Raw genomic sequence first — 26,050 nt, forward strand, 5'->3', positions numbered from 1 at the left:
TATATATATATATATATATATATATATATATATATATGGAAGTTATGGCGGTAGAGGAGAATACGAAAACCAAAGCCGGCAAGATCGGCCGCCACATTGCTGAAGAACAAAAAATATATAGAACATACACAAAAAGTAAAAGCACCGCTTGAGAAGAAGGAGAAAAATATGTTAAACGCAAAGTGCCCATGCACACGCAGACGATGACAGACAAGGTCCTGAATGTAAAACAGCTACGCACACATACACAAGGAAAGAAAATGCACTGTTGACGAGTTGGAATAGCAACAACAAAAAGAAGGACACGGCTGTGAGCACGATTTATGAACCGGCGTCGGTGCCGTTCACGCGGGGGCTGACAGCCATGGGGCTCTCTGATAACTGCGGATGGGGACTCAGCTCGGCCTCATTCGCCGGTGGCGCCACTAGTGGGCTCGCGGGGGGTCGAGCGCAGCTGGGTCGCAGACGCACGACGCACAGCGGTGACTTGACACGCACGGCGGGCACAGGGGCCCTCATCACAAAATCCTCGTATCGCACGGTGGAAGGCGGACAGGCCGCGGCCGACAGCGAAGTGCGAAGAGAAGTCTTTGCCGGTGAGGGGCCTGGGGCCATCTTCGCCGCGGAGGTGTTCCGCCGCCCCTTTGCGCCCCTGGGTGTCTTGAGCTTGCGATGACGCATTGCACAATGCGACAACGGTGGTGGCGCCATCCCCACCGCCTCCGCTGACGTCGCCGCCTTCATTGCATTCACAGGCGGTGCGGCACCTTGGTTGTGCAGCGCTGCAAGTTGCGGACCGGAGAGCGACTTTGAGGCGTCGTTGTCGTCGTCGTGGCCCTCTGCTGTCCCGTCTGCCTTGTGCATCCTCTCCTCGCTGGAGCCGCACGAGGCAGAGGCAGCGATGTCGGCGAGAAGTCCGTTTGACTCGACAGAGCCGGCGACCCGCGGCGAGGTGCTGTTCTGCGATTTCAGAGAGCCGACCTCCATCACCGGCGCGTCCTCGACGGAGGCGATGCTGCGCCGCAGCGAGGCGTGACTGAAGGACCTGCTCGCCCCGAGGTTGCTCATCGTCTCTTCATAGAGGAGCTTCTGCTGCTGTTGCGCCTTCTTGGCGTTTTGCAAGGCCTCCATGAGGACGGCGACCACCATGTGGATGTTATCGCCGCCATAGTTCGTCGCACTGGGCCGATGCAGCGGCTTGTGCTTGATGGCGGTGTGGAGGATGTGATCGGGAACCTGACTGCGCTGCATCCACAGCCCGCAGTGCAGCGGGCAGGACACGTTCTTCAACGGACAAATGCGCTGGTGCTCCATCAGGCTGGCGCGGTCGGAGAAGACCCGCTGGCAATCCTCGCACAGCTCCACGCCGCGGTCCGGTGCACCGCGGGGGCTGCCGCCCTCCCGCGTGGCGCCGGCGCGGCGCTTGCGTGGGTGGTCCTTGCAGGTCTTGTAGTGGTCGCGCAGGGCGTCGGCGCCGCTGCAGACGAAGCCACAGACGTCTCCGTTCGCCTTAATGTGTTGGCACCAGACGGGCTTCAGTGGGCAGAAGAATGCTTCGTGCTCCTCCATGCTCTCCGCGGGCATCACCTTAGAGCAGTGCTTGCACCGAGCCGTCACCTCATTTGCCGACGACGCGTTGCGGGTTGAAAAGCCGCGGTCTTGGCTGGACCGCATGTTGCTGTAGCTTGCGTTGAGGGTCATGGTTCGGTTAGACTTAGAGAAGGGAATGAGAAAGAAAAAAAAAGCAAGGGAAGAGGGATATAAACTAAAATAGTACAAGAAGCAAACTATGGTGCTGTGTGGGGCGAAAGAAGGCGTTTCTTTACGGTAGACGCCGCCAACAGTATTAAATAAACTAAGAGACGATGGGATATGTACAAGGGAAAGAAAAGGCCGGATGACAACACCACAAACCCAAAAGAAAGAACGACCGCGTTTGCTCGTATACAAAAAGGACTCGTAGGTGAAGGACAGTTGAAACAAAAGGAATTGCAAACAAAGAAAAATGGCAAAAGCAGCTAATTGCTGCGACGAGAGCCAGCAATTTTGAGAGGAAACAGTAAAAGCGAACGAAGAAGTGTAATAGCTATCGGTTGTCAAAGAAAAGACACTGATACAGAAGAGCCTCTTAAGAGAGTAGGGCGTATTGAAGGTGGTACACGTGTCTGTGGGTCTCTCTCTCTGTGTGTGTGTATGTTTACGCTGCACAATCCCCTCGCACGTCCCTGACGAGGAAGCGAGAAATGATCTTTTCTCACAGAGGAATACGGAGATGGAAAAGAAAGACAAAGAAGAAGTTGGATGCAAGACGAGTGGGAGAAACAAACAACACACAACAACAACAACAACAACATCACCGCTGTCTCCCCTCTTCACTTAATAAACTGGAGTGCGGCAAGTGCAATGGAGAGCGCAACAAGCATCCTTTCCTTCTAGTCTCATACCAGTTTAGCTGAGAATGCTGCTCTCTGCTACGCTGTGTTGCGCTGCAACGTCACATCACTCCTCTACTTGCTGTCGGGCCCAAATCACACAAACGCACAGTCCTTAAAAAAACGCATCGGTTCTCTTTCTGGTCTGTTCGGACATGTGAAGCGATGCACTGCCTTCCGCGCTGCGCTCACGTCAGTGGGAAACGCTCGCATACGTCCCACCAGGTAAGAAAGCCCAAAACTGCTGGCACAGGCACAGCCGGTTTCATCGATAACCTTTCGCTTTGTCTTCTTTCGTTAGATAATCCGGTAAGTCGTCAACAGCTTCGCCAACACACACACACACACACACACAGACACGAGAGAGGGATATCACAAAGGAACAGAACCCACACGTAGCGGACAATTACAACGAACGCACGCAATCAACGATGCCGATCGTGATAACAAACAAACAGGGAGGTAAAAGTTCTCATTTTTCTTTTCCACCGAAGTACACCATATTCTCTGAGACATGAATCCTGCAAGACAACAACGCAAACGCACAGGCACACGGACACACGCACACACGAGCATCGAAAACTTACGAAGTCTCCCCAGCAGGTTCAACACTCAATAATAATAATAATAATAATAATAATAATAATAATAATAATAATAATAATAATAGTTGCTACATAAAAAAAGGCTCTACTCAACAACCAAATTCAGAGACGCAGGAAATAGAAAACAAAACAAAAAACGAAGAAGAGGCACGGCGTGGTGCCAGCAGCAACAGCGGATCTTTTGACAGTTAAGCGTAAAGGAGCAAAGGCACGCCCCTCACCGGACACACCAACGCACGCATACGAAGAAGAAAAACAGTCTCCATAAAGGTGTAAATAGCAGCCATAAAACTGGCTTGTCTTTTCGAAGCGGTCCCTTTGCATTTAGAACTGCCCTTTACGAGCCCAATTTCCCTTACTCGGCAACGCGCCCCCGAAGTAGTATGGGTTCTTCACTACGGTTGGGGCCTCGAGCGCTGCCTCAGTAGCGGCCGGAGTTCATGGCGTCGTACATGTCCTTGTGCACAGTACGCTTCAGCTTCTTCTTTCCACGAATGCCAGCCGGCAGCATCGACAGCACCGTATCCTTGATAAGCTTGCCACGCGGCACCCACTTGGGCAACGGCCGGTTGTTGTCCGCTAGCATGAAAAAGATTACGGTGACGACGAGCGCCACGGCCACACCGGCGGTCGCGCCGATTGCGTACAAGTCTCGCCGGGCGTTGTCGCGCGAGGGCGTCGACGGCTTCGCGACCGGGCCCTGACGGCTGAGCTGGGTGAGCAGAGGGTCGACGTGCAGCACGCGGCGGAGCTCGGTGCTGCTGGCGGGGACGCCGGCCTGTTGGATGACGGCCTCCACGACGACTTCGATGTCCGTGTCGAGGCCCAGCGAGCCGGGGATGAAGGTGAAGGCGTAGACGATGTCGGCCGCCGCGGCTGAGTTCGCCATCTGCGGGCTGAAGGTGATGCTGTGGTTCAGCACGTGCGCGGAGAGGTCGCGGAAGGCGAAGAAGGGATACTTGTACTGCCACCAAGCCCCGTTGGCGGCGTCAGGGATCGCGGCGACGCCGGTGGCGGGGTCCTTGTAGACGAGGTACACCCGCGTGTTGTTCAGCAGCACGTACACGCTGCCCACCGTCACCTCGCTCGGCTTCACGCCCGGCATGTTCATCGTGAAGAGGGCCCAGTCGCTCGGTCCGTAGGAGGAACTGAGGTCGTCAATGCAGAGCGGCGTCGCCTCGGAGACGCTGAGGCCGAAGGGGTGGGCGGGGGTCGACGTACCGAGGGGGTCGAGCACCGGCCAGTAACTGCCGCTGCGGCACGTGTTGAGGCCGCCCTCGACGCGCTGTGCGTCCTTCGAGAGGCGCGACACGTACATGGAGAGGTGCATATTCAGCCGCTCCAAGCCGCCATTCTCCATCTGCAGCATGAGTTGAATGACGCCCTCATAGTTGAAGGCGCGCTTCAACACGGCGGCGAGGTTGCGGCTGCCCGGGACGATGCCGCGCAGCGTCACGTTCTGGTAGGTCGCCTTGCAGTTGCGCGTCGCTGAGAAGCCGGAGCGGTTGTACACGTGCATCTGATTCACGGCGCAGTCGTCGACGGACATGGCAGGGCCCTTGACGAGGTGCACGCGTCCCTGGCCGTTGCCGCAGTCTCCCTCCGGGAAGGCACCCTTGTAGGTCGCGTCCGTCCCTTCCAGCGGCACCGTGCACTTCATCTTCGTACCGGTGCAGGTCGGGCACTGCTCCGCGTCGGGCGACATCCACTCCTGCTCCACCCATTTAAACCCAACGACGTGGCGGTCGCGGGCGTAGCTCGACGCCATGGTGTCATCCACGAAGGGGTAGACGAGCATGTTGATGCCAAAAGCCTCGTCGCCCGTCGCGGCATCCACGTAGGTGAAGAACTCCGCGTCGACCGAAACGAGGGACTCCTGCGTGCCCGTCTTGGTCACCGCCACGAATTGGTTTAGACTAATGAGGATATCGTGCGTGTCGTAGTGCGTCTCAAACGAGCCCGGCGCCAGCCACGAGCTCGCCTGCACCGCCTCGGAGTACAGCGTGCCCTGCACCTGCCGGTCCGCGACGAAGGTCCACACCGGCGCGCCGTCGTGCTTCATCATCTTCTCCAGCGAGGTGTACGGGAAGACGCCCGTCCACGTCGCATCGCAGTCGTTCACGTCGATCGACCATCGGCCGAGCGAGGTGTTCGTGTAGTTGGCCGGCGTCAGCAGCGGGGCGTAGCGGCACGGATCGGCGAAGGTGTCGCAGCCAATGTGCTTGCCGCCGAACTTCTGGTACCACGACGAGCCGGCGCGGTAATACGCGCCGACGTAGCCGGTGCCGGCGCCGTAGGAGAGGCTCATCCACTTCCACACGTCCTCGCCGAGACCGGCGCGGCCTTGGTTGTCGAGGCAGCTCATCTCAAAGCCCGGCGAGCCGGCCGCAACGCCGCTCACAAAGTCTTGCGACTCCATAAACGCGCCCTTCGTGCTCGTGAGGGCCTCGAAGGTGGGGAAGCGCACGCCGAGGTTTCCGATCAGGCTGTAGACGAGGAAGACGAGAGAGTTGTTGCGCCACGTGACGGAGATGCCGTCGACCGGGCGGCCATCCTTGCGGGCGTAGCCGGTGCCCGGGGTATTATCCCACACACGCGGCGTCGGGTACGTCTTCCACGCGTTAGCGTTACACGTACCCTGGCAGGTGATCTGCTCGTTCGTGATCACCACCGGTCCGACGGTGCCCGTTGGGGTCGGGCTGGACTCGGGGCTCAGCGTCCACTGGTCCGACACGAGCAGGTAGGCCGTGCCGGCGCAGTACTGCTGGTTCAGGCAGTACATCGTGAAGGTGAACTGGAACTGTCCCTCCTGCGTCGGAGGGCGGTAAATAAAGTCGCCGATCGGCGTCATCTCCAGCGCGCCGGACTGCGGGGCGGTGTTGACGGTAAAGTAGCGGCCATGCAGGCATCTGTCCTGCCCAGGCATGTTGTTCAGCGACGTCTTGACCGCCACGCCGGGCGCCGCCTCGTAGTAGTACACGTTGGCGCACGGCTGCAGCGGCGACGTCGTCGGGCCAACGGACGGTAGCGGCGTGTAGGCGGTGAAAGCGAGCTGGGTGCGGCAGACAAAGGCCTTGGCGCAGTACACGTCCACGGCAGCGTAGTCCACGCCCTGCGCGTTCGGCGCGGTGTAGAAGAACTGACCGAGCAGGTTCACCCGCAGACGGCCGCTGACGTCGCTGCTGCTGTTCGCGATCAAGTAGGTGGTGATGTTGCATGAGGTGGCTGGGATGGGGTCGAGCTTGCCGCTGAGCGACTGACCCGTCGGGACGTCGAACGTGAAGGACCGGGGGCACTGCGTGATGGGGGCGACGGTGCTCGTCGTCGTCGTGGGCGGGGCGACGGTGCTGGAGGCGACCACGAAGACTACCTCCGTCTGGCAGGTCACGACCCCGTCGCAGCGCATAAAGATGATGGCTCGCACATCCAACTCGGTGTTCGGGGCCTGGAAGGTGAAGGCGCCGGCCGTGTTGAGCGTCATGCCCGCCACCGACGAACGCAGCGTCGACGTCGCGGTGGCACCCGACTCGCACGTGAAACCTGAGTTGACGGTGCCTGTCATGAAGCCGCCAGGCTTCACCACGTAGCCGACGGCTTTGTTCGGGCAGGCATCCGCATCTGTGGTGAGACGAATTGCTATGGCGCCGTTGCAGACGTCCGTGCCGTCGCACGCGATCGTGTAGCTCATTTTCGTGTCCTGCGGCAACACGTTCATCTGCGTCTGGTAGACGTAGGCGAGCGGGTTGGCGTTGCCCAGGATGGCCACCGTGCCCACCGCCGGGTCCGCGATGACGGCGCTGTAGGCGCAGGCGGTGTCCACCACATCGAGCGGCAGTGTGTCCTGGTAGAGCTCCCCAATGCGGTAGGTGCGCATCGCCGTGCGGTGCGAGCACACCGGCAGCGTCCCCGGCGCCGGCGTAGTCGACGTGGTGGTGCTGGTGGCCGGGGCAGCGGTGGAGGTGCTCGTCGTCGTCTCGGAGGCGGGGGCCAGCACAACGGCAAGCGTGTCGGCGCAGACGATGGCCCCGGCGCACGCCACGCGGTAACCGATCGTCGTCGCGGCCCCCACGCTGGCAGTAATCGGCACGGAGTAGGTGTAGCCCAGCCCGCTCGCGCTCGGCGTCAGCGTGCCCATCGCTGGCCCGACGGAGATGCTCGTCGCGTAGACGCAGCTGGCGTCCTGCACGTCCATCGGAAAGCTGCCCGACGAAGTGGCGCCGACCGGGTAGCGGCGTTGCTTGTTGCCGTGAGAGCAGACCGGGTAGGTCGGGGTCACCTCCGGTGTCACGCGCACGGTGAGCTGATCCTTGCAGACGACGACGCCGTCGCACTGGACTGTATAGTTTGCGTGGGTGATGGTGCTCACCACGGCGGTGTTCGGCATTACGTAGAGGTAGCCAAGCCCCGTGCTGTCGGGCACGATAAGGCCGACGGAAGGCCAGCCCGAGATGGCCGTCGTGTAGGCACAGCTGCTGTCCTGCACATCCAACGGGAAGCTGTCCGTCTGCGTCGAACTGGTCGCGTAGTTGCGGGTCTTGTTGGACTGCGAGCACGTTGGGTAGATCGGCTCCGGTGCTGGCACCACCGTCACCCGCAGCGCGTCTTCGCACACCGTCGCGCCGTTGCACTGCACCGCGTAGCCGACGGTGTTGCTCTTGCTGGCTGTCACACCGCTGGGCGCCGCGTAGGTGTAGGACAGCCCCGCGGTGGCCGGCGTGATGTTGCCGAGGTACGGTGGCTGCGTGATTGTGGCAGTGTAGACGCAGGCGGCGTCTTGCAGGTCCATCGGAAAGGTTCCCATCGACGCGGTGCCGGAGGTGTAGGTGACGTTCTTGTCGGCGTGGGAGCAGATGGGATAGATGACAGGGACGGTGCTGCTGGGGTCGAAGGTGACGGTCCGGGTGCTCTGACAGACAATCTCGCCATCGCAAGCCACGCGGTAGCGGAACGAGGTCGAGCCGGTGCTGGTGGACGGCGAAGTGAAGGTGTAATGCAGCGGCAGCGACGTCATGGCCACTGTGCCAGTGGACGGCTGATCCAGCTGGGCCGTGTAGACGCACTCGCCGTCCGTCACCTCCAGCGGTAATTTCTGCTGATAGGTCGCACCGGGCTTGTAGGAGACTGTGTTGGGGGCATGCGTGCAGGTCGGGTACGGCGAGACGGGAACGCTGCTGCTGCCGCTTTCAGCGTGGGACGACGATGGGGCCACATAAGGGACGACGTAGGTCAACTCCGCTTGACACACCACCGTGGTGCCGCACAGAGCGTTGAGGGTGAAGACGGCGGGCGTGACGCTGTTGATGCCGACAACGAACGTCCACTCGTCCAGCGTCACGACGGTGTTTGGGCTCGCCACGTCCTTCACCACCTCCAGAGAGGCGTCGACGTCCGTCTGGCAGAAGTTCAGTCCATGGTAGGTCAGCAGCCCGAGGGAGGAGGTGTCGACCTGGGCCTCGAATGTCATGGCATCCTGGTCACACCGCGGGACCGCGCTCTGTGCGTGGACGCCGACGGCCAGCAGCATCGCCGCCACAACCGCGACGAGTACTGCCTGCCACGTATTCGATCCACGACGAAGCATGATTGTGGGTCTCCGTTTGCCTTTTCAATCTTCCTCTACCGCTGCTTCACCAGCAAGAAGAGAGAAAAAAAACTCTTGCCGTGGAATGACAAGATTAAGAGGTGTATATGAAAAATGAGGAGATACGGAGAAGACCGTCTTCGTGCACACCGTAAAGGCAAAATAAAAGCTCAGTCGATACAGAGAGAGAGAGAAAGAGAAGCTACGATAAAACGACGTCACAATACACACACACACACACACACACACACACACAAATATACAGAGGCAGCTGATAGATGGGACGCGTACCAATGAAGGGTGGGCCTTTCGAAGTGAAGTGGATAACAACCCAACAAGAAAAAAGGCTGCGGAAGCTCAGCGTTCGAGAAGACAGAATTGCCTCCGCGGATGTAGTGAGGGCAATCTATGCTTCAGTTTCAAACAGCACGACGTACGTCGTTTCTCGCAGAAGGCACGCACACGCACTCTCTATCCGGAGAACAGACGAAGGTACAGGAAAAAGGACAGAGGAATGTATACGCACCAGCATAGACATACACATACACACACGCAGATATGCACGGAGCCCCTCAAAAAGGAAAGGAGAACTCTTCAGCCCCACAAAGAAAAATACAAAACCCAATGATATCCAAAAACTATCACTGCAAGGTAAATAAAGACTTAACGAGGCGATTGCGCGTGTGCGCAAGGGTGTGGTGTGATGCGTAATGGAACGTGTGAAGAAGCAGGAGGAAATGTTGAGGAGGGAAGGGGGTAGGGAAAAGGAAAGAAAAATGTGTTGGGGAGAGAAAACCAGCAGATGTATTCCGCAAACGGAGACGATGACAGCGGGCAGCGTGATTTGCTGCACCGCCGCATTCCGCTCGAAAACGCACCACGCATTCGCTATAAATAACACTAACAAGTTGCACAAGCCGGCTTGCAAAACAAGAATGCCGGTGGTTGAATGTTCTGCTCACCGGCGCCTAAGCTGACGTCCGGCAACCAATTCATGTGAGTCCACAATTACGCTTATCTGCCTTTCTCATGCGATTCGGATGCAGCGCTCTTTTTCCTCCACTTGCTTCGCGTAGAGTAAGAAAAGAATACATGAGAACCGCACCTTTTATCGGTAAAGGCGGAGGATTGGCCGCCTGCAAGTCCTCGCGTGAAGTGACCTTAACCAGGAAAAAAAAGGCAAATAGGAAAACAAAAGAAAACAGACAGCATTTCTTTTTTCTCTGGGTAAACGACCCCCAAAAGCGATTCTGACTACGATCGTTTCGCCTGTTTGCTTGGCAGGGAGACCTCATGGTGCCTTATAATGGCCAGTTGAGAGCAGGTAACTGTTTTGCTTGACTACCGCACACATGGGCGCACAATGCGAGACGAAGCGAAACGAAAAAATCAGAAAAGGGAAGAAGAACAAGTCCCTTCATGGAGCGCCACTTACACACACACTGGATCAAATGCAGCAGTGTGCAGAAATGGCGGTGAAATCCAGCGAAAAGTCGACGAGTTGCACGTTACTCCCTTTACTTCCTTTTCCGTTGCCTTCCTCCAACAACAGAAAAGAGAAATATCTCCTCAATGAAAATGTGGTGGTGCGTTGCCATTCAGGTTTGCGTGCATAACTTGGCCTTTCCCTTCGATTGTCGGCTAGAAACAGAATAGAGGGACCAATCCGCACTGGACTGCATAACAACAGTGAATGAATAAGTGAATGGATTATGTGTAAACGAATAGACCCAACAACAACAAAAAAAGAAACGGATACTGTTCATCTACTTTGACTGACACAAACGGCAGAGGATTAAAAGAAAAAAAAGGGTCCTATGAAGATAACAGAAAAGATCAATGATAAAAAGCAAAAGCCAAAGGCTGAAATTGGAAACAGCGCTCTACGTCCCTTTCGTCAAGAACAAAAGGGATTTTGATCTGTACAGGAGGGGAAAGAAGGAGTGGTGGACTCGCAACTTCACGGGTTTCTTCTGCAGCGCGGGTGCGTGTTCGCCCCCTCCCCCTCCCGCAAGTCTACAATGCTGAAGTCAAAGAGCGAAGCGCACGACTTCGAAGCCAAGAAGATACAATTAGTCGGACTTCGCAACGAAGGTTATTTGGGCCTCGCACACCACCGCGGAGTTGCACTTCGCACTGAGGGTGTACACCACCGGATCGGCGCTGCGGAGGGCCACGATGAAGTCCCAGTTGTTCATCTTCGCCATCGTCGAGATGGCGCTGCGGTTGACGATGTCGAAGGAGGCGCGCGCGTCAGACGCGCAGCCGCTCACGCCGTTGTACGACAGCGAACCCCTCAGCAGGGCCGGGAAGGCCACAACCGCCTTCTCAATGCGGGAGCCGTCCTCAGCACATCGCGGCGTCGCAGCGAAAGCGGTAACAGCGAGCAGCACCAGCAGAACGGCCGCGCACGCAACGACAAGGGATGCACGACGAGACATGGCGATTTAAGTTTAATCACGAACGGTATGTGTAATCCTGAGATGTCTTTGCTTTTTGCTGTTGTATATTGGTTCAGTGGAAGCAACCAAAACAAATATATGAAAGATAAGCAAGAGAGGAAATGAGAAAAGAAAGGCAGAAAAAAAAACTTCTGACTTCTACGGCGTGCGTGTTCGGACAGCAAACGGATGTAAAAGAGATTAATAGTATGGAAAACAAATCGGAATGGAACAAGATTTTTTAACAGTGGGGGAGAAGGTCAAGAAGAGTGACGGTACGCTAAATGAAACCCTGTGGTAGGCACCATTCGTTTCTTTCTGAGGCAGTGCGTTGGTCCTACGAGCGAGGCGGAAGGGTGCAGCTCGAATTACCGCATCCGTTTGGCAAGGTAACAACGATCATACTCCCAAGAACGCAAGAGAGAGATAAAGAAAAAAGAGTTCTCTCTCTATGTGTACAGCTTCCCAGAAAGAAATCCTTAAAGTCGACCGCTTCTTTTTTCTGCGTGTCGTGCGCGTTAGGCAAACATCGGCGGAGGAGAAGAATACCGAAGGACGCCAATTATGATGAATTGGCGGCATCATTTTTGCTTCCACATCCTCTTTTTAAGCTGTTGGCCTCCACGGCGATGGCCTCCACGGCGATGGCCTCCACGGCGATGGCCTCCACGGCGATGGCCTCCACGGCGATGGCCTCCACGGCGATGGCCTCCACGGCGATGGCCTCCACGGCGATGGCCTCCACGGCGATGGCCTCACCCTCCACCAATTTGTCTTCCTTCTTCTTCTGCTTCTTCTAGTTGAATTCGCTAAACGATGGTTCACAGGGCAGCTACGTTTCTTCTTTTAAGGACGCACAACAACCTAGCACAGCTAAAAGTAACCAATAAAAAAGCAACGGTTCCTCCTTACAAGCATTCGCCGCGCAACACGACGAGCACGATGATGGAAAGCGGTCTTGTCTCTTCTCTTTCCTCTTCTCTCTCACTCTCTCTAGATAAGCTTTTTCCTTCATCAAACGGCAAACAAGATCAATCGTTTCCGCCCAACGGCACCGTCTTGGTAGCTGCTTCTCATGAGTATATATCACGTGTTCAGAGAGTCCCGACCACCACCACCATAAAGATAGGTCGAGAAAGAGAGATCAATGGCAACAAAGGTAGACAGTAAATAGGCTGACGGTAAGAAACAGGAATAGAGATGATTTTGCAGTGTTGTACTCGTTTCTCTTTCTCTTTCTCGCACTCTCTTCCTCTCGCTATCAATAAATAAATCAAACAAATAAATATACTTTTCTTTAAAGAATGCAAACACCAAGTCTAATCCACAAGAAAGGGAAAGGCAATAATACTAAAACAGAGAGTTCCTGCGTGAGCCTCGCTGCGACAGAACAGTGAAGCGTGGCTTGCCTTTCGTCCACAAATCTACTCATCGTATCACCGCATGAAGAAAGCACCGCTCGTCGCTGCTTGGCACGAAAGAAAGAAAGAAAAAGTTCGCCGTACAGTAAACGAAGCTGAGAAGACAAACATAAAATCCGTAGAGAAGGCACTTTGGCGAAGAAAGAGATAATGATAAAAGGTGCAGAGAAACGTTAGCAACGTATGAGCAAGATCACGCGAGTAATGAGTAAATAACCATTTCCTTCGGCCGTTTCTCTCTTGTCCTTGCGTCGCCTCTCTCCCTTACGCGGTCGTTGGGTCCTTGGCCAGCTGGTAGTCGCGCACGCTGTTGAGGGCATTCTGTGCCTTGGTGAGCGCTTCCAGCATCTCCTTCGCGGCCTTGCGCTGCGCCGCAATCCCCGGCGGCTCCGCCAGCAGCGCTTTGGCGGTCTTCTCAGAGTACAGCTCACGCACCAGGCGCGCGTACACCTCCTCGCGCAGGCGGGTGATCATGAGCAATGTAATCGCTTTAGGCACCTGATCGGCAATGTTGCCCTTCACAATCGCGAAGTAGCCCTCCACCATCTCGCGAATGGCGTTGTTCATGTGCTGCTCGTGCATGGTCATGCTGTTACCGAGCATAATGCGTGAGGGAACGTCGTTCATGTCCGACCTGTCGCCCGCCCCCGCTAGTGTGTCGATCCAGCCCTGATCCTTCGGCTTCTCAATCTTCTTGTCGTCCTTCTTGCCCTTCTCATCCTTCTTCGCGTCCTTGCCATACTGCTTCGGGTCGTTCGCCGGGGCGGAGCTATTCGCGCCGTTCGGATTCTGCATCTGCCCCTGCTGTTGCCCCTGGCCCTGTCCCTGCTGCTGGTTCGGCTGCCCGCTCGGCGTGCCGTAGATGTTGACGAAGGCGCGCTGCGCCAACTCCTCCATCATGGGGTGCTTCACGTTGATGAAGCCGCGCTCGGCGTTAATGATGGTGCGCACGTGCGCCGAAGTCGGGATGCGGTAATCCAACAGCATCTTCTGGCAAATCGCGATCACCGCCTCCTTCAGGTTCGGGTAGCGGTCCACCTTGCCAGCACAGATGTCGATAATCTTCAGCAGCTCCTCGTAGACAAAGGTGACGCACTTGATGGACGGCTCCTCGAGGCGGCTGATCTGCTGCTTCGACAGGGCCACGAAGACCTGATCGGACGGGAAGAGGGTGGCGTGCATACCGGCCATGTTACGGGTATTGATGCGAATGTAGTCATCGGTCAAGTCCTTCTTCGCGCTAAGGCTGGTCACGTAGGTGGCGAAGCACTCGTGGAAGATGTAGTCCAGCCGCGCACCGCCCAGCAACTCCTTCGTGGCGTCGGTGATGCCGCCATCAATAGTCTGGTTCACCGTGTCACTAAACACCTTGATAAGGGACAGCAGCTGCGCACTCGGTTCGGTGATGTCCTGGTCGAACATGCCGAGCTTCTCCATCTGCTTCTTCGTCGCCTCCATGAGCTGGTCAACGTGGCGCTTCAGATCAGGGATCACAGCCTTGATGTGCTCCAGCAGCAGGTTGTTCAGTTTCTTGCTGAGGTACGCGGTCCCGCACTCATCTGCGATGGGGGCATAGATGGGCGAGTTCGCGAAGAATTCGTGCTCTGCCTGGCGGGCCTCGTCCATCGACTTGCGGTCGTTGATGTCCTGCTGACTGCGGCACACCACCCCGACGAAGCCGTGGCGCAGGTGTAGGACCTTATTCGTCAAGACATCGAAGCAGTCCGTGCCCTTATCCATGAGATCGATCTTGGTCAGCACACCGACCGTGCGCACCCCCTCCGGGTCCAGCTGCTTCGCCAGGCGCAGCGACTGGCTCGTGGCGAGGTCGGTGTTGGCGGGCGAGATGGCGAGGAGGATGGTGTTCTTGGGCGATACGTAGCGGGTGACCATCTCTTTAATCTGGCGGTCAATATCCTTCGGCTGGTCACCCACCGCGTTCATCACCAGACCAGGCAGATCGACCAAGGTAAGGTTCAGCACGGCGGGGGAGTACACCTTTAGGTTGATCGGCTTGTCGGTAATGGCGGACGGGCCGGCCATCTCGATGGTGCGGCGCGTAATCTCCTCATTGATCTCGCCGAAGTTGTAGAACTTCTTGTTGGGGATGTGCAAGAACTCTCCCCACTCCTCATCGTTCTTCTGACTGAGCTGCACCAGCTGCAGGACGAGGGGGCACCGTGTCACGATGCCCGATCCACGCGGCAGGAAGTCCTTCCCCACAATCGACTCCAGCACGGAACTCTTACCGCAACTCTGACTACCCACGACGGCGATCTGCGGTAGGTTGAGCTTGATGTTCATCTTGACGCCGGCGAAGGCGTCGTGCAGCTCGTTGATAACTCCGATAAGCTGCTCCATGTTGGCGGAGAGGAAGAAGGAAAGTGAAGAAGAAAACTTCAGCAAATATAAATATATATATTGCTCTTTGTGTGAGTGGCTCTGTCACACGGTAGAGGCTTTTTGTAGGTGCCTGCGTATACAGCACCGGCAAATCGTCCACGACGGAAACAGCAAGTAGATTGAGGAGAAGAAAAAAAAGCGGGCGTGGAAGTGAAATCAAGCGTGATAATGATGATAGTAGGAGAGCGCAACAACAACAAAAAAACAGAAGTGGTGAGTCAGCGACAAAGAGAACCTTAATAATCGAGGGTCAAGCGCTGAGCGGACGGCGGCGTGGGAAGGAGATCGAACTGGGCGCGCGATATAAAAGCACAGAAAAGGGATCGGGAAACGAAAGAGAAGGAGAGAAAAAAAAAAGGGCGGCACGAACAGCAACAAGTCAGCTCTTCGCGTTCAGACTCTTTCGCGATGGTACGATTGGGTAATAACGCAGGCAGTCATGCGTAGGCAAAATCCACACACCAGAAAAGAGAATTGAGATGGGGGGGGGGAAGGCAAAGCAAGAGGAGAGAGAAAAAAAAATCAAAGAGTGGGACGAAGGCCGAAGATGCTATCCGTAAAGAGAGACGAAGCGGTATGAACATCGCCAGAGGGCGTGGTCTGCCGGGTTTGCTTCTACTCCATTACGATCCTTATTGCTGTTTTGCGGTTTTTATTGGAAGAAGAGCCCTCCCGTCTGTGCAAAAAGGTCACCAGTTCGGTCGCGTTTCGTTGTCTGTTTGTGTGTATTAAGCGTCAGTATTTCCTACCATACTCTGCCTTCACGCAGCGTTAGTTCGCGTCACTCATATACTCAGAAAACCTCGAAAAGATAGACTCTGGCTGAAAGGCACGAATAGTAACAGCGAAGGTCAGAGAAATGGCACCGTTGGGTGCTCGGCAGTAGTGGAAGAGGGGGGGGGGGGAAGTAATAATAAGAAAGAAGACGTGGAAGAGCAGCTGTTCTAACATACATAAATAAGTGATTTCACCAAACGCAAAGGCCGAGGGCTTGTGGGTGGCGGCGGCGGCAGCGGCAGCGAGAGCAGCAGTGGCGCAAGAAGTGCCTTCACCTATCTTAATCAAGGTCGTCCCAGTGGTTGCCCTCATTACTGCGATCGGGAGGTCCTGCTGCGGTACCGGTGTTTTCGCTCTCCTGAGCGGAAGTAGAGAAGGTCGCCATCTCCTCCACTAACCTCACGGCGTTCCCCTTGGAAGCGTCGGGACGGCTGGCCTTTTCCGCCGCTCCAGCCAACGCACTCTGCGCTGCCGCATCCCCCTTCGTTCCACTCAAGCGCTTCTCAATGTCTAATAAAGTAGACCGCGTCGTTGGCGAAGGCGGAGCAGCGCAGGACGGTGTGTTGTGGCTCGTCTTGTTCTTTTCTGCTACCGGTCCCGCTGCAGCAGCGGCAGTCGTCGTCTCGCCCTCGGAGGCGGGCGTCGCGCCGCGCAGACGCTCCCATCGCCCTCGCGCACTCACCCGTCGCTCCCGCACCTCCGGCGCGTACGGCACCGTTATTTTCAACTGACCCGTTGTTGCCGAGCGCTGCACTCGCACCGCGTCCGCCGCCAGTTCCTCCGCCACCGGCACCTGCAGGAGTTTGCCTTTGATGGTGACGCGGATCACGTCGACCTCCACGGTCACGGCGAGCAACGTTGTGGAGATGAACTTGCCCGGCTCGACGGTCAGGACGAACTCCTCCGCGGCGTCCTCATCCATGTGAAAGGGAACACGGCCCTCGTTGCGTAAAAGGAGACGACCGAACTTCTCCTTTTCGGCCTCGGGTGTGAGTCGCGCTCCGCCGTGCTGCGGCTGTTCGCGCAGCTCCTTGTGCACGGCGGCGATGCTACCCGGCTGCGGGTTGGCCTGCTCCTCCTTCTGCCGCCGCTCTTGCGCCTTCTGCTCCTGCAGCATCTGCAGCCGCTCCTCCGGCGTGTGCCCGTAAACCCGCTCGCCCTGCTCGTTGAACTTTGGCGGGAAAGGGTCGATGCCTCGCGCTAGCATCTCCTGCTTGATCCGCTCCGCCTCGCGCGCTTTGACCGCCTCCTCCTGCGCCACCTCGACCACCACATCCTCGGCCTGACGCGCGGTGATGCGCTCTGCTCGAATCACCTCGTCGCCGTCTAACTCTTTCAGCTGTGGCAGCGTGTGCACCACGTAGGCGCGGTAGCCCTCCGTCTTGGTGCATGGGTTGCCGGTCAGGTGCAGGGAGGCCAGGAACGGATTCGCCAGCAGGCTTTCCACACAGGTCATGTCCGCAATGAAGTTTAACGTCAGGTCCAGTCGCTCCAGTGCCTCGCAGCCCTGCAGACCCTCAATCACGGTGATGTTGTTCACCGCTAAGTTGAGGTACGTGAGCCACTTGAGGTGTCGCAGCCCTTCAATTTTCCCAATGTAGTTGTTGCAGAGGTAAAGGATCTCGAGTTGGCGGCAGGCATCGCCGATGAGCTCGATCTTCTCAATGTCCTGTTGATGCAGGGCGATCTCCTTGAGGTTGGAGAGGCAGCCTTCGTTGTGCTCGGCCCGGCGGCGGAGCAGCTCCACTGTGATGCGACCCATCTTGCCGAAGTAGGTATTCTTGTTTCTGCTGTTTTTCGTCTTAAGGAAGTCTCCTCGCCCAGCGGAGTCTGCCTGAAATGGAGAAAGAAAACTCTCTTCTGCAGCTGTACTGACAGTTTCGAGGGTCTTCGTGGGGACTTCTTGATCTCCACACAGTTCCTAATTAATAATTACTCTTTTACTTTTTAACAGTAGCCGCTTTCGGTCCTGTGAGTGGACCTCGCTTTCAGAAAAACACACAGGGGAAAACCGCCTCAGTGGGGTCGGCGACGAAGGGGAAAAAACCGGCGGTGAATACCTGGCCGCATTAAAACACGGCGGTAAAACAACAAGGCAGCAGAGACGGAGAGGAGAACGCGAGGAAGCCAGTTGAGTGCGGCGTGCCAAACAATGATGCAACACGTAAAAGAGAAGAAAAAAACGAAGCTGGCGCGCGCACACACATGCAGTGGAATGAACGCATCCGCACAGAAGAAAAGGAGAAGGAGAGATCCTGGCGCATCGGTCAGCTGAGGCTGGAAAGGCGTAAAGAGTGCTTTTTCGTTATCCTCCTCATGATCTTCGGTGCCCACGCCGGCGGTTTCCCGGACGCCGTTGAAAGCTTTTATTTTCGGAAAAACTGGTAACGTCAACAGGCAAGTAGGTCAAGGCTCTATTTTTTTTTGTTTTCAAAGTACACTAAGGGTCTTGTTTCTCTGACCTTTGCAGGGCGTTGACCGTCTTTCTTTCCGACAGCAACACAGTGTGTGAAGCAGTGACCAGGCAACGCAAGAGGAGTTCCCAAGAAACTTGGATTGGGCTGGCGTGGTTGCTGCTGTTTTTCTTTTTTTTAATGCCGCGTGCCGGTCTTGTCCCGCAGCTGTCGACGCAGTGCATCAATCTCATATTGCCTCCGCCCCAGTTCCTGTGCAAAGGCGTCGATCTGATCGCCCACCACCGCCATCGTCTCAGCCGTGGGGGCGGAGGAGGTGTTCGAAGAGTCCTCCGCGTGCGCCCGCTCGCTCTGCCGCACCAGCTCCTGCAGACACTTCAGCTCTTCTTCGGTAGAGCGTCGGCGCTGAAGACCGTTTGCTTTGTGAGACCCATCACGATGGTAGGTGCGCAGCTCCTCCTGCAGCCCCGCCGGCAGCGCCTTGTAGTAAGACCACACCGTCTCTTCAAACACTCGGTGACGACTCAGCGCGTCCGTCAGCTGCAGCTCCGCTTCTCGCACTGACGCTGTTGACTTCTCGCCCCTGTCAGCACCGCCGCCGTCCTTCGCGACAGGACACGCCGCCCCTCGACCGCGGCCACCTTGGATAGGTTTGACGGTAGACAGGTTTGCCTCGTGATTCGAAGAGGAGCAGACGGAGGACGCTCGCGTGCGGGGGAGGTGCTTGTCGTTGTGGTCGCTCATCGGGTGGCGGTGGTGCTTGTGACGGCTGTGCTGCTTCCCCTTGTGTTCTCTTCCCTGTCCTCCTTCTTCTTGACGGCCATCGGCACTGATTTGTTCGTCCTTCGGCAGTTGAATCTGGTGTCTGCGGGACGACGGCTCGGGTGCGCTGGACTTTCCATGCGAGGAGGACGCCACGCTCAAGTGTCGCTTCAAGTCGTCCAGCTCGCACTCCTTGGAGTAGCCGGACCGCCGCAGTTCGCGAATGCAGAGCCGCTGCGCCTGCACCGTCGCCTCCAGAGCCTTCACTTTACTCCGTGTCGTTTGCTCCCGGTCGGGAGGGGGCGGAGACGAGGTGAGGGGGCTGTAAAGTCCTGCCAGCGCGTCCTCCGAGCCAAGAGCGGCATCGTCATCGACAAAGAGGCGACGCGCACGCGCGGCTTTGCTGCTGTTGCTGTCGTCGCCGCTGCTGGGAACACCCGCTGTCACAGCTTCACTTTTCCTTTCGACCTTCGCGTCCCGCGCCAACGGATTCAGTTCTCGCCTCGTGGCCGAGAAGCCCTCCGCCACCGGGTGGCGTATCGGCCTCTGCGGCCCGGGGTCACGGATGCGAGGCGGAGTCGCAGGGCTCTCGTCCAGCTCCAGCCTCCGAGCGCCTTCCATGGGACGTGAAAAAGACCGCCGCGGTGGTGGCCGAGGAGGCGGCGACGAAGCGAGTGCACTACCGAGGCGTGCATCGCGCCCAGGCGTCGAGGCCGAGTGAGCCCCGCGCGTCCGCGGTACCTCAATTGACCGTAGGCCGTTGCTGGACGGCGGCCCTGCGAATCGCGGTGAATCCGCAGCCGGCGGCGGCGTCGGCACGCGGTGGTAGGCCATGGCGTTCTTCTTCACCCGTGACCCGTCCGCCCACAGCACCAGCTTCGCCTCCCACTCCTCTTTCGGCTGCAGCATGCGGCACGGCAGCTCCTTCGCGGTGCAATGTCGGTACACAAAACGGAGTACCCGCACGAGGTCGCCGAGCTGCTCGTCGGACTCCGCAAAAAGCAGCAGGTCCACCGGCATCTCGTAGAAGCAGTTCCAGTGCAGGTAAATCTGCGGTGCGACCGCGAAGGGACGACCCTGCATGCGGATGCCGACGGCGCGGCTGCGGACATCGCAAATGAGCTCCGCCGCGTCCTCGACTTTGGAGCAGCGAGACACGGCGCCGGTGTCGGCGGCGGCCAGGTTGATTGTGTAGTCCGTCACAAAGCAGACGCGCTTGTCTTTTACGTGCGCTCGATTCAGCTTTCGCAGAACGGCGAAAAAGAAGAGCTGCGTCCCGTGCAAGTAGGCAAAGGCCACGTGGTAGGCGAAAGGGACTGCAATAAGCTCACACCTCGTGTCTGGCGCGAAGTGGACCTCCTCCGGTTGGTCGCCACGCGCCGCGTTACGACAGGGCTCTTTCGGGCTCTTCACGCTCAGTTTAGGTGAGGAGCATCGCGAAGAAGATGCGCAGAAGAAGGAGGAAGACGTGGATGGAGACGCCGTCATGGCAGGCGGTTCTTGTTTTACCCCTCTGGGCCAACGTTGACGGGATGACGCACGGGCGCAGTCAAGGCGTAGAAGAGGAGAGGAGGAAAATTGGGAAAAGCAGAGGTAGGTACGCATGCACAGCGTACGCAAAGTTGCGTGTCGGTGTGTGAATGTGCCGCCGTTCTTAGGAGATGGAAAGGTGATGCGCGTGCCACTGTGCGAGGTCCACGTCGCCGTCGATGACTAATAAAGCCGGTTCGATCGTCGGAGTGGTCAATACCGATGCGAACCTGAAACCCCTCTCGTTACTGCCACTCACAACAGCGCAAAAACATGATGCTCACGCGCAGCTTATAATAGAGCGAATGGAATTAAGTTAACGAGATATGGGTGCGAAACGACCGCAAACAACACATGAAAAGATCTTTCCCATCAAGAAAGGGGAGAGATTTTCTCTTTAAATCAGTGGACCACAGCGCCAGGAAACGCCTTCACCAAGCGCTCCTTCGCGGCGGTAAATCGATCCTCGTCGCCCGAAAGCATCGCCTCGTCCACCTGCAGCGCGTGTCGCAGCAGCACACCCTCGTCCTTCGGCGCGTCATTATAGCCGTAGTAGCCCTCCTTCACCAGGCCTTCCCCTGCTCGCGAGGCGCGGATCATCGTGTTGTACGTGTCCATGAGCGCTTCATAAAACGGGCTCGCTACACTGCTGGTCTGCATGCGGGTGTGCAGACCATCCACCGTCGCCGCAAACAGCTGATGTGCGTGACCGCGAAAGATTGCCTGCACCGCGTCCTGTTTGCGAAAGTAGAAGTCGAATCGACGGCCAAGCGCGAACTCCCGCGAGGCCAAGGAGGTGCTCGCGCCGTTCAGCGTGGACCACGCTGCAATCGGCAGCGGTGTCCCACTGGGCCGGTCGAGAAGCTGGTTCACTAACTCCTCCGTTGCTAGCGTGGCGTGCTGGGCGTAGGAGGCGAGGGCGCTCACACTCGCACCCGTGTAGACGCTGCTGACGAGTCCCGCACCGAACGCGCAGAGCGGGACGCAGCCATTCACGATTGACAGCACCGCTGCTGCGTCGGGCTCGCGCAGATACGTGATGGACTCACGAGGAAGCATCTCCTTGAGCTGTTGGGCCAGTGCCGCCTGTCTGCCCGCGTCCGAGTGGATCGACGGGGACCACGCAGCAAAGGAGAGCGACACGCCGGAGAACGCGTGTGGGTACAGAGAAGCTGGAGCAGCAGCTTCTGCCGTCGTGTTTTTTACGAGATGTAGTTGTTTCTTGATTCCACGCTCTACCGTTTCATCGCTCAGCGCGCTTTGTGGGCGAGGCGGAATAGAGGAAGAATGTGGGGAAGAGGAGGATAACGACGATGTCACGTCCGGGTTGATCGTGATAGGGGTGCACTGCAAGGCCCACTCCTTCGCCAGCAGCGGCGCCGCAGCCACCACCACAGGAATTTCCTTGTCACTTCTGCGTGGCGTACCGACATGGACCGCCGTCGACGCCGATGCCCCTCCGTTCAACAGCTTCTCCGTGAGCTGCGCGGGCACATCGCCGTCTGCGGTGAACCCACGCGTGAAAAGGCACACAAAAGGCGTTGCCGTGCTGGTCTGCATCGCCGGCGAAGGCAAAGGAGAGTTCACACGTTGCCAGCACTGCAGCACATCGTGAGTGACAGCACTGTGCTCCTCGCCGAGTGCCGCCTTCGCCCAGGCATCGTCCGATGGCAGGTACGCGGTGATCGGCGTGCAGATAAACAGCGGCCCCTTCGTGCACTCCGCCACGCCCGCATCGTCGCGGAGCATCTTTTGGACATCGTAAAAGCGAATGGCAGGCGGCCATTGTGGCGCTGCTGCTCTTTTCGTGGTGGACGCGGACGCGTTGGTTGATGCTTCGTGGTACCTGTAGTCCAATGCGGCGTGAACAGCGTCGCGAGTGAGAAGGCGCACAGCTGCCGCACCGTCGGCTGCAAGCGCCAAGGCACACGCCTTGCCCATCTCTCCTGCACCGAGCACCGATGCCACTTTCATTCCAGCCAGGTAAATGAGAAGGGAGTTCTTGTCTCTGCAAATTGAGGGAACAGCTCGTGTGTGGGACGCTCATAAGATAAGGCAATGCAGAGGGGAGAGAGGGGAAGAAGAAGACAAGCAGTTGCACAACGCATGAGACGATCGGAAGAATTTGAGACAAAAACAAGATCATAATAATAATAATAATAACGCTTTCACATTTTTTGTTTTTAAGCGTATCATCTGCACTCGGACGTATTCCGTTGCTGTTGGCTATGTTTCTTTTTTGGCCTGCAGAACTCGGAACTGCAGGCCTTTTGCTGTGTGCTCGTTGAGCTCTGCCACAACTACCATATTTCGGCTGGGTCTTTTTTTTGGAGAGGGGGGGGGGAAGTGGAACGTCATTCCAGCATTATCGCTCCTCATCGCGTTTTCCGCTAATAGCCGCTGTTCTTTTTACATAACTACTTTAAAAAAAAAAAACCATCCGCCTGCGTGCGTAGTCAAGCACCGATTTAAACAAGTCAAAGAGAGAGAATCGATCGTTGCGTGAAAATGTGAAGTACCGCTGCACGAAGCCAACACACACGCATATACATACATATATATATCCGATAAACAGCATGTTAGGAAACAACAAATCAAGGCAGTATACGTAAAACAAAAGGAGGACTAATCAGTATGAAAATGAAGCCAATCGATAGATAGCAAAGGGTCACTCACGCGTGTGACGACACACGATCGCACACTGCAAACGATCCGTCGACACGTTCTGCACGTTCGCAGGCCCCGTCTCCGCAGCTTTGATTAGCTGCTGTTGGTTTGCTACTCCGCTTACGTAGACCTTCACAAGACTTTAGTGGCGGCGCATGAGGTGCAGGAGAGAGCTCTTCCATTTGTTGTTCATCCATGCGCGAAGGCGCAGGTCCTCCACGGCACGCCCGATGGCGAGGCGTGCGTTCGGCAGCGGGTGCGTCTTGAAGAACGTCTCGAACTCCGTGGCCGCCGCATCGCCAGCCAGCGTGTCGCCCACAAAGTACACGATTGCCTGAATGCGGAACTGACCGCCGCCCCACTGCGCGTCAACGCCCTTAAAGCTCGCCCGGAACGCGTCCCACACCTCCGTCCCCTTGAAGGCGGTGTTCGCCTGAAGACCAAGAAAGACCTGCACGCCGTACTGGCTGCGCACGCCGCTGTTCTCAATGCACTTCTTCATGATGTCGATGGCGAAGTCCGGCGCAGGGCTGCTGGCCATGGCGGTGATCAACGCACGGCACAGCTCGTCGCTGCCGTCGACCTCCAGCAGCTTCGCGTAGAGCTGGGCATTGCGGCCCGGCAGCTCCTCCGCGCTCGCGAGCTGCAGGTAGGCGCGCAGGCAACAGTTGAGGGTGGCGGCGCTGAACTCGCCCCCGCCGAGAAAGCTCGTCGCCTGCTGCAGCGCCCACTGAATGAGGGGGTGGGCGGCGGCCTCCTCCGCAGTCCAGTTGCCCAGGAGGGCGGACACGGCGGCGTCCAGGTAGAAGTTGCGGCGCAGCTCCTCGGTATCGTTCTCCGGCTTCACCGCAATCAGCGACTCCGCGACGGGAACCAGAAAGGCGAGGATTTCCTTCCGCAGCGTCTTGCGCAGGGCGACGTCGTCGAAGGCCCTCAGGAACACCTGCAACGTGGAGATGAACTCCCGCAGGACGTAGATGTCCGTCTCGTGCGCCTGCACCACTTCGGCGATCCGGGCAAGGCGGCGGATGTCGTCGTAGCCCATGCGGATTGCCGCAGCGGTGTCGGAGAAGAGCGCGCGGCGATCCGCAGGCGAAAGCTTCGTGTAATTGGCGATCCACGCCTCGAAGATGGGGTAATCGTAGTGGCAACGGTAAAAGCCGGTGCGCCGGGGATTGGCGTTCACAAAGTCGGACTTCGCCACCTCCGCGGGCAGGGCCACCGCCACGCCCGTGTGGCCGCGCAGCATCGGCGTCACGCGACCGGCTGCGTCGTCGAGGCCCTCGACCACGTACGGGACGCACCACGTCTGCTGGCACTTCTGCGCCGCCGTGACAAACCGACAGGGCTCCTGCGACACCGTAATGTGGCCCTCGTCTTTGCGGGAGACGTGCAGCATCGGGTAGCCCATCTGCGTCGTGAAGCTCGTGAGGGCCTCGGTGATGGGCAGTTGCGAGGACTCCTCTAGTGCCTCCCACAGTTGCACCGTCTTGGTGTCCTTGTACTGGTACTTGTTGATGTAGTGCGCCACCGCCGGGCCCCACTTGTCGCCCAGGAAGGCCTGCAGCATAAACACGAGGCCCATGCCCTTGTTGTAGCTGATGCTGTCGAAGATTTGGGTGATGTCGGCCGGGTCAAGGATCGGCACTTCAACGGGGTGGCTGTGCTCGTACATGTCGTCGTTCAGCGCGTTGCCGACAGACAGGGCGGCGACCTCGAGCGCGTGCCACTTCGGCTCCCGCATCGCCGTCGAGTAGTCGCCGCACCACGACGCAAAGCCCTCCTTCAGCCACAGTCCTTCCCACCAGTTAATGGCGACGAGGTTGCCGAACCAGTTGTGCGAGACTTCGTGGCAGATCAGCATCGACCCGCTGCGCTTCGCGTCGACGCTGGATTTCTTCTGGTCGATCAGCACCGACTCCACACAGGTGATGCAGCCCCAGTTCTCCATCCCGCCAATCGGGAAGTCCGGCACCGCCACAAGGTCCAGCTTCGGCAACGGGTACTTGCACTGGAAGAAGTTCTCAAAGAACTTTAACGCGAACTCGACGCTGTCAAGCGCGAACTGCGCGCGGTCCACCTTGCCGAGCGTCGTGTACACACTGATGGGGATGTTGTTCACCGTCGTGCTGATGTGCTCCAGCTCGCCCACCACGCAGGCGGTGAGGTAGGAGGGGCACTTGGGTACCATCTGGAAGGTGTGCACGACGCTCTCGCCCTTCACTTCCTTCGACACAAGCGGCCCGTTGGAGAGCACCGTGTAGTGCTCCTCCGACTTGGGCAGCGCCACGCTCAGCGTGAAGTCCGCCCGCTGGGCCGGCTCGTCGTGGCAGATAAAGAAGAGACGGGCCGAGACGGGCTCGAAGTGGGTCGACGCCATGCGGTGCTCCTTCCCCCCGTGCTGGAAGCGCACCTGGTAGAAGCCGCGCAGCTCCCTGTTCACCACGTGCTTGAAGTGGAAGTGCAACGTGGGGTCACTCGCGCTGATCGTCTCTGCGTCCAGCCTCAGCACGAGTGTGTGGGCCGTCGCATCACGACGCACGAGGGTAGCGCCTTTGATGGATGTCACCTCCATCGTAGGGGCGGCGTGCAGCTGGATGGTGTCGCCATCGGGGTAGGCGGGGCAGCGCTCGAGGTGCACCGCCTCCTCCGCCTCGTAACTCCAGGTGGAGAGGTCCACCTTGATGCTGAGGTTGTACGCGATGGGCACGTACGGGTTTTGCAGCTTGACGCTCGCCGGTGCGGACATTTCGATATCAGGGGGTTATTTGTATGTTTAGGTTGCGGTTGTGGTGGTTGTTTGGCGTGTTCGGGATGTTTTGGCGTACTGAGGCCGTTGCGGAAGACAAAGAACAAGAACAAAGGCAATAATACGTTTCTGTGGTGGACGCGAGAGAACGTACGGACACACAAACCAGGAGAGAGAGAGGGGGGGATGGCAGTAATGCGATAAATCGTGAGCTTTTCATCTGGCGGGTTTCGGGTTGGTGTGGGGATATATATATTCCACCAACAGC

The 26,050-nt window shown here is 57.6% G+C and overlaps 8 protein-coding genes across 13 annotated transcripts; all 8 read right to left on the reverse strand.

Moving 5' to 3' along the window:
• Positions 1-321: 321 nt before the first annotated feature.
• ABB37_04810 (hypothetical protein) lies at positions 322-1,701 on the reverse strand (the record flags this gene model as incomplete). The annotated part of the gene is made up of 1 exon (XM_015802609.1): positions 322-1,701. One exon carries the CDS (start codon positions 1,699-1,701, stop codon positions 322-324), a length of 1,380 nt encoding a protein of 459 aa, XP_015659053.1.
• Positions 1,702-3,458: 1,757 nt separating this feature from the next.
• Positions 3,459-8,757, reverse strand: ABB37_04811 (hypothetical protein; the record flags this gene model as incomplete). Its single annotated transcript, XM_015802610.1, has 1 exon — positions 3,459-8,757. The coding sequence occupies exon 1, from the start codon at positions 8,616-8,618 to the stop codon at positions 3,459-3,461; it is 5,160 nt and encodes a 1,719-aa protein (XP_015659054.1). The 5' UTR covers positions 8,619-8,757.
• A 1,933-nt stretch (positions 8,758-10,690) lies between these two features.
• On the reverse strand, positions 10,691-11,219 carry ABB37_04812 (hypothetical protein; the record flags this gene model as incomplete). Its single annotated transcript, XM_015802611.1, has 1 exon — positions 10,691-11,219. The coding sequence occupies exon 1, from the start codon at positions 11,057-11,059 to the stop codon at positions 10,691-10,693; it is 369 nt and encodes a 122-aa protein (XP_015659055.1). The 5' UTR covers positions 11,060-11,219.
• Positions 11,220-12,744: 1,525 nt separating this feature from the next.
• ABB37_04813 (putative GTP-binding protein) lies at positions 12,745-15,284 on the reverse strand (the record flags this gene model as incomplete). 2 transcript variants are annotated; one of them, XM_015802613.1, is made up of 1 exon in its annotated part: positions 12,745-15,284. In XM_015802613.1, the coding sequence occupies exon 1, from the start codon at positions 14,839-14,841 to the stop codon at positions 12,745-12,747; it is 2,097 nt and encodes a 698-aa protein (XP_015659057.1). In that variant the 5' UTR covers positions 14,842-15,284. The 2 variants fall into 2 exon arrangements, with proteins under 2 accessions (XP_015659057.1, XP_015659056.1); XM_015802612.1 differs by having other exon boundaries at positions 12,745-14,954.
• Positions 15,285-15,940: 656 nt separating this feature from the next.
• ABB37_04814 (hypothetical protein) lies at positions 15,941-17,721 on the reverse strand (the record flags this gene model as incomplete). 2 transcript variants are annotated; one of them, XM_015802615.1, is made up of 1 exon in its annotated part: positions 15,941-17,721. In XM_015802615.1, the coding sequence occupies exon 1, from the start codon at positions 17,420-17,422 to the stop codon at positions 15,941-15,943; it is 1,482 nt and encodes a 493-aa protein (XP_015659059.1). In that variant the 5' UTR covers positions 17,423-17,721. The 2 variants fall into 2 exon arrangements, with proteins under 2 accessions (XP_015659059.1, XP_015659058.1); XM_015802614.1 differs by having other exon boundaries at positions 15,941-17,646.
• Positions 17,722-18,251: 530 nt separating this feature from the next.
• ABB37_04815 (hypothetical protein) lies at positions 18,252-20,350 on the reverse strand (the record flags this gene model as incomplete). Of its 2 annotated transcripts, none has more annotated exons than XM_015802617.1 (1): positions 18,252-20,350. In XM_015802617.1, exon 1 carries the CDS (start codon positions 20,322-20,324, stop codon positions 18,252-18,254), a length of 2,073 nt encoding a protein of 690 aa, XP_015659061.1. In that variant the 5' UTR covers positions 20,325-20,350. The 2 variants fall into 2 exon arrangements, with proteins under 2 accessions (XP_015659061.1, XP_015659060.1); XM_015802616.1 differs by having other exon boundaries at positions 18,252-20,348.
• A 418-nt stretch (positions 20,351-20,768) lies between these two features.
• ABB37_04816 (hypothetical protein) lies at positions 20,769-22,394 on the reverse strand (the record flags this gene model as incomplete). 2 transcript variants are annotated; one of them, XM_015802619.1, is made up of 1 exon in its annotated part: positions 20,769-22,394. In XM_015802619.1, exon 1 carries the CDS (start codon positions 22,338-22,340, stop codon positions 20,769-20,771), a length of 1,572 nt encoding a protein of 523 aa, XP_015659063.1. In that variant the 5' UTR covers positions 22,341-22,394. The 2 variants fall into 2 exon arrangements, with proteins under 2 accessions (XP_015659063.1, XP_015659062.1); XM_015802618.1 differs by having other exon boundaries at positions 20,769-22,375.
• A 781-nt stretch (positions 22,395-23,175) lies between these two features.
• Positions 23,176-26,003, reverse strand: ABB37_04817 (putative aminopeptidase; the record flags this gene model as incomplete). 2 transcript variants are annotated; one of them, XM_015802621.1, is made up of 1 exon in its annotated part: positions 23,176-26,003. In XM_015802621.1, the coding sequence occupies exon 1, from the start codon at positions 25,780-25,782 to the stop codon at positions 23,176-23,178; it is 2,607 nt and encodes an 868-aa protein (XP_015659065.1). In that variant the 5' UTR covers positions 25,783-26,003. The 2 variants fall into 2 exon arrangements, with proteins under 2 accessions (XP_015659065.1, XP_015659064.1); XM_015802620.1 differs by having other exon boundaries at positions 23,176-25,912.
• Between the last annotated feature and the right edge of the window lie 47 nt (positions 26,004-26,050).

The sequence above is a fragment of the Leptomonas pyrrhocoris genome, assembly GCF_001293395.1.
Source record: "Leptomonas pyrrhocoris isolate H10 chromosome Unknown, whole genome shotgun sequence".
Lineage (NCBI taxonomy): Eukaryota > Euglenozoa > Kinetoplastea > Trypanosomatida > Trypanosomatidae > Leptomonas > Leptomonas pyrrhocoris.